The sequence below is a fragment of the Artemia sp. Qi Xiang Cuo genome, chromosome 3, assembly GCF_049724085.1.
Source record: "Artemia sp. Qi Xiang Cuo chromosome 3, ASM4972408v1, whole genome shotgun sequence".
Classification (NCBI taxonomy): domain Eukaryota; kingdom Metazoa; phylum Arthropoda; class Branchiopoda; order Anostraca; family Artemiidae; genus Artemia; species Artemia sp. Qi Xiang Cuo.
In genome coordinates, this window is record NC_142796.1 from 91,419,329 (window position 1) to 91,426,320 (window position 6,992).

A 6,992-nucleotide genomic window follows, 5' to 3' on the forward strand; every position below is an offset into this window, starting at 1 on the left:
GTTTCCGAAGAACAGTTTAAGAACACAACCTACCTCATTTTTTTTACTATTTATAATCGTCTCGTCAGTAGAAATTTTTCTAGCCTAAATTTTATTTGAAAAACTATACCATAAAACAATTAGCATATTTATGCATACTTATAAAAAATAAAAGGGCTTCTAAAAGAAGATGGCAGAGCTGTCAGACCCTTCGGAAAATATTTCTTTCTAATCTCTATTCCTGTTAGATCTCAAATACCTATTTATTATTTCAAAGAAATTATTTTGTAGGTGGGACTACGAAGCTTTAAATATTTTGAGAACTTTTAGACTTTCAATTAAACCTTAACTTCAATTTCAACTGGTACCTTATTGAACAGAGCTTTCTACCCGGAAGCAGAATCATGGAAATGCTATGTCATATTTTTTTCTGAGATCTATACTTTCAGTAAAACCCCCCAAAGATTGGACCATTATCTCTTTCTATCAATAAGCTAAAATCGGCAGTATAGGAAAAAAGAAACATAGTAAAATCAAAGTGTTGCTCTCATAGCACAATTACCCAAAATTCAATTTTACAGACACAAGGATTGAACCTTAAATACCAAGGACAGTGACAATGATACTCAATTTTCTGAGTGAGTGGAAGCTCAAGCCATGATATATATTTGAAAAAAAAGAAACAATTTGAATTCAATTATTAATGGAATAACCGTGATACGCAGTTAAGCTGTTTTTGGTGGCAGTGGGTGCCAATTTTACAAAAAGAGAAGCATGGATAAAATTTAATAAAAAAAAAAAACAAGAACACGTTGTTTATGTTTGAATTTTGACGGACAAAAAGCATTGTAAAAGATAAGTAATTAGTTTCGTGGCACTGACTAAAGTGAAACACTGCCTAAAACAAGAGAATTTCGATCCTCTAAACCTTTCATGTCAATGTATAAAAGCTGAAATTAATTAAATTTTTCCTTAGTACGGTACATATTTTTAGATTTTTATTTTAAATGTTTTAAAATTTATTAAATAGATTTATCTAGGCTAAGTGGATCAAATCACCTGTCTAATCTGCCAGTATGACCCTCTTTGCTTGTGAAATACCTATACGTGAAAAAAAATTGTTGATACTACTTGTATCTTAACAGTTGTTTATTTGTTTCTAGATACTTGCGTACTTTTTGTTTTTGGTTGTGAAATTGTAATGTGATAATTACAATATGTTGATTCACAGATTTATCTTTTTCAGAAATACTATGAACCACTCACATTCAAAGAAACAATCTCTATTGCCGTAATGCTATTACGCCCGCGTTCAAATGGCTATATTCGACTTCGTTCACCGAATCCACACGACAAAAAACCATTGATATATCCAAATTATCTGGTTGACGAACAAGATTCTAAAGTTCTTGTAGATGGTGTTAAAATCGCAATGGCAGTTGGTGCAACTGACGTAAGTAGAACTTTCTTTTCTTCAATATTTTGTATTATTTATTCCCAACATTATAAATTTTATAGGATACTTTTATGGTTTTATTATTGATTTATTTCCTCTAATAAAATCTAATAATCTATATAGTCTTACGAATAATTATATTGTTGCCAAATTCCCAACAGTCGGATTCCATAACAAGATAATTCTAATGGTCATAAATTTCTATTCATTAACCGAAAATAATTTTGTCTTAATTTTTAAAATTGGATTAACAAGAAAATAAGAAAAATAAATAAAATATAACAACTTTAAGAACGAAGAACACTTAAAGCAGTCAATGCATAGATACTTAAACCCATGATACGGAACAGTTTTGTGATTAGAGGTGCAATACCCATTTATTTATAATATTTTCATTCTTTTAACAAACAAAACTTTAAATATTCTAAGAAAATACATGTCTGCAGAGTTCAAAGACAGAAAATGTGTTTTAGTTTTATCGGCATCACAGTAGGCAGAAAAGTAGTAAATTAAAATTTATAAGAAAAAGCAAAAATAAAGAAGACCTGCTTGATTTTACCAAATGAGGGAACCCAGAAAAATTAGTCAGACATATTTTAGCAATATTGGAGACTTCATCATAATTTTACTTCCCCTTTGTAACGATAAAACCTTCCATGTTGTTCCTCTTTGATGATCACTCTAAATAGTCTCAATACCATTTTGATTTTCCACTTCTTCGTCTTACCAAAGGCAACAAGATCCAACCAAAAGGGTGTATTCATAATTTTTGCTTGGGGGGGGGAGAGGTACAAAAACTTTACAAAATGCGTTAAAAATTTGTTTACATGTCTTATTTTTACACTCATACGAGACAGACATAAATGGGGGGGGGGGTTAAACCTGTAGCCTCCCCCCTGGATAATGCCTTGCCAACTATTCATCTTAAACAGAAGAGGGCTATCTTATATCAAACAAGATTTGGAAACAAATATTGTATAAATATACATTTAAACAAGGTGCTTTCAAAAGTCATTATAAAAAAAAATCATTTAAAAAAATCATATTACAGTAAAGAACTATTTTTCGCTAATTAACGACAGTTTTTGCATTAAAAAGGGCAGACTAGGATGAAAAGCAAAATAAAAATATTTCTTTAGCTTCCAAAATAATTAAAAACCAATATCAATAAACTAATGATTTGCAATATAACCAGTAATACAAAGATAAAACTACATCACCAAGCCAAATGAAGTCAACATACCCCTCCAATGAAATTTCAATTTCCTTTAATCCTTTCTGATAACCTCCTTCTAAACCGTTTGGGGACAACCTACTTTTCTTTTCGAAGCAGGCAAAAGCAGCCCAAGTATGGCCAAAAAGCACAATTTCAATGTGTTATCGTTCACTTCTAAAATGTGGCCTAGCAACCTTAACATTTTTTTTTAATATAAACGTAGAACGTGAGAACAAATAATATTTTTCGTAGATCTAACTGTTTATTAACCATATAGACCGTGTTTCACCAAAAACGTCCTAAGTTGATATAGGGTGGTTTGGCACGAATGACTAGATTTAAAACTTGATTATATGTATATCTATAGCTTGTATATCTGTAGTCTGTAGCCTGAATATCTGTATCTTGATTATCTATAGCATGTTTATCTGTACCTATCTTAATGTTTTTTCATTATGAATGCTGTGATAATATGCACAATTGTCGTTTTGTCTCTATTGTGAATTTTGTTGTAATGTACAGTTATCTTTTTTTAATATCAGCTGTGAGAAGTCAAATCGATTGAGAGCCGAAGCCTAAAAACAAATAACGGACGATTTTTGCAATTGAGATCGCTTGGTGACTTTCATTTTAATTATCATTATCATTTATTAATTTTTCATTTAATTATCATTTATTTCAAATAATTTAAGATCTTTATTTTAATGTATCAACCATTTGGTGAGGTAATGTCTAGTTTTTTTTTCCTACGTGTCAGTATGCAGAATAGGATTAAATTCATGTTAGTATGAGCCTGGTTGCATCACCGGGAGATAACTGTCTAATGTACGGTCAGTCGAACGAGTAACTAAGACTATTCTTGGATAATGCCTTCGGAAAACGTTCAACGTTTTAACGTTTAAATGTAAATTGTTTAACGTTCCTCCTCAGCTTTTTGAGGTTTCCCTGTTTCGGAGCCATACTTTGCCTCTGTCATTATCGTGGCTTCCAATATTCTAGTATTAATTGACAGACGTATTTTCTATTGCTCAAAAACAAAAAAAAAGCTTTACACTTTGACTACCCTGTTTCTCCCACTTTCACTACATTTATCATCGTTACTAATACTTACTACCTAGGTAGGCGAACATAACTACGTAATTTTTCATTCAATATTGCTTCTTCATGGTGAATATGTGAGATAATCAATTAATTTACTTCTTGTTGTTCTTTATGACAGCATGGCTTTGTCTGTAAGAGGAAGTAACTTAATCTACTTTTAAGGTGATTTTATGCTGCGTCGCAGAACCTTACACACTAGCATAGCTTTAGACTTTATGTTACGTTATACAGTCTTACGGGTCAAATTTTGTCCGTAACGGGGGCAGTGCCAAGTAGACTTGAGCTCTACATAGAAATTAGCTTAAGGTAAGTTTATGCTATGTTATAGAAAAGTCAACATAGCAGCAACAGGCGCAATTTCTGAGTGACGAATCAATAAGTAGTGAAACTATATTAATAAATCTTTCATAGAAAGCCTTTCATTATTCACCAGAGCTTGAATCCCATCTCGATACCACTTTTAATTTTTGAATATTTTGCTTATGATGATTGTGGTGATTTTGGAAAATGATTATGAAGATGTAATAGGTTTTTACGTTATCCAAGCATGAAAAGACTGGTTTAAGCGTGAAAGGTAGTACTTAGCTCAGCTTAATCGCTTAACGTAGTACGTAGTATGAAAAGTTCTTGATTCCTATAATAGTGCCTTATAAAATTTCATTATCAGAATTATTAGCCATACGGTGCTGTTTTTTAATTATGTTCTTTTCGTTACTTTTTGAATTTCCGTTTTACACGTGTATATTTCCATTGATGCCAGATTAAAGCTACTAAATTGTCTATCGAGTTAGAGTGCGCCCGATATTTGCATTTTCAGTTTCTTGATAGTACTTACATGTAGATTTAAATCATTTTATTTACACATTTCTCATCGCAAAGGAGTTATAGTGAGCGATTACTGGGATATGATGATTTATATCAGATAATTTGTGCCTAATTTATTACTTATATATGGAATATTCGTATAATTCTAAAAATTACCACTGAATCACCATCTTTTTTTTAGTATTAGGAAAGGCACTTGAAAATTTTATTAAATAAAATCCATGAGTATCTTTTCCAAGAAAAAACTTACTTGCTTAGAAAGAACAAAGTGATTGAAAAAAATCTTGGAAAGGCTTCAGACCCTCCCGCTCCGTAACACTGAAAATGTTTACAAATTGCATAATTTGTGTTTATTTGGTAAAAGTATAACGATTTATTCGGGAAAAGTTTTCAGAAGTTGTTTTCAAAATAAAATTTTACTATTAAGACTCATCAAGATAACAGCTACTAATCTGAATCATCTACAAATGGTAATTGTTCTTACTACTCAGATTTTTTTTTAATATGTAGTTTCGGTTACTCTGGGCCGAAGTTCATTCTTTACTAGGTTGCAGCTGTCGCTGCAACCATGATTGAACTGAAATTCAGTAACTCCTAAGACATAGAAACAGAAAGCATACCTTTAAAAAACCTATCGTTCTTTTTAATGGCTGGCTTAATTTTGTGACTTTAAGTTTCTTTTCAAGTCCTCACCAAAGAACCAATTAGGTTTAAAAAGTCGCAGTTATTTTCGCATTTAATTGTTAATTTAGATTTGTAACTCAGCACCAGGGGCGTCCCAAGAGTCATTTCATGGGGGGGGGGCGATCTTCTTAAATTTTACCGATTGTTACCTTATTTATGCCAAATTTTCTGCAGAAATCAAAAATTTTACTAAATTTCGGGCAATTTTGCAAAATTTCTGCCGAATGCCAAAAACGTTGGAGGAGTGGCGCACCCCCTCCCCCTCCCCCCGTTCCCCCATCGGGACGCCCCTGCTCAGCACTGGTTACCTCCAAGCATTATCAGACTTGGTTTTTAAGGGGTGAGGTAATTTTTCTCTTCAGAAATAAGATATGATTGACTTGGAAAAATAAACCAATGAAACCAAAGCAAACTTTTGAACACGTTATTATAGGACAGTCTTTTTGTCTTTGATCTTAATTACAAAAAAAATAAAGTTCCAACAAACATTGGATTACATTTCAGGCGTTTGCAAAGTTTGGAACGAAATTCTATGCCCAACCATTTCCCGGATGTGAACACCTACCCCTTTGGACAGATGACTACATCGCCTGCTGCAATCGTCACTACTCTGCAACCATCTACCATCCTGTGGGTACATGCAAAATGGGACCACTCTGGGATAAAACTGCGGTTGTAGATCCACAGCTAAGAGTGTACGGCATCAGTGGCTTAAGAGTGATCGATGCATCAATTATGCCAACTATTCCAAGTGGTAATACAAATGCACCAACTATAATGGTGGCAGAGAAAGGATCAGATCTTATTAAGGGGTATTGGTTACCACTCGAAGGGTCGATCAAGAAAGAAATATTAAAAAAGAAAATCGTAAAAATATGATTATCTCATTGTTTAATAGTGATAAGTATATTGTTTACGTCAGGAGTATTTTGTTAATAAAAAACTTTTTTATTTTATTTTGTCTTCATGTTTTTAGCGTAATTTTTGCAATGCTATCACTGCTAGTACTACGCTGCAGGGTCATGCCTTCTGAGGCCAACACAGCTGCACACTCTCTTCCACCACCCTGATCTTTTCAAAACTTCACCCTTTACTCCCTCCCATGAAGTTTCAATTTACTTTTAATATTTCTTCATGGACTCTTCCTGCCCTATTGAGGGATGACTTGCTTTTCGGTTGGACCCTGACAGATGGCCAAAAAGATTTTTTTTGGAAATCTACCATTGTTAATCTGAAAAATATGTCCTAGCCTTCTCAAGCTTTCTATCACTATAGCCCTAGAAAGTGGAATAGAACCACATTTTTCCCACAGTTTGTTGTTTGACATACGGTCACTCGGTTAGCTAAAACTATTCCCCGACAATTCCTCTGGGAAACATCTAACGAATCTTCCTTTACCTTTCAAAGCACCCACATTTTAAAACCATACTTGCCTGCTATAGTTTTCAATATTTTTCACAGTGGTTCTGATTATAATCAAACAATGATTTATAAATTACAAAAATTTCATTGAATTATTTTAGAGCTTCTTTTTATCAAACAGGAAACAGCTAAAATACTCACTAATAAATTTTCTGAAGATTTAATCTATGGATTTGCCACCCCGCTTTAGGAAAATTCGCTTGCGATAATGATCGAAAAGGTTATTTCAAAAACACACTGTGGCAATTTTTTTTTTTAAGCAAGTAGCTGGTAGCCTTTCACTGGTGGATCCAGAGTGGGGACGCTGCC

General features: G+C 33.0%; 1 protein-coding gene across 1 annotated transcript in view; it reads left to right on the forward strand.

The window, feature by feature from the left end:
* The window catches only part of LOC148954741 (glucose dehydrogenase [FAD, quinone]-like), a 46,737-nt gene extending 40,597 nt beyond the window's left edge, over positions 1-6,140 (forward strand). Inside the window, exons 8-9 of the mRNA XM_089087230.1 lie at positions 1,226-1,432; positions 5,766-6,140. Of these exons, the coding sequence (XP_088943356.1) occupies positions 1,226-1,432; positions 5,766-6,140 (582 nt within the window). The remainder of the gene's footprint in view (positions 1-1,225; positions 1,433-5,765) is intronic.
* The last annotated feature ends 852 nt before the right edge of the window (positions 6,141-6,992 follow it).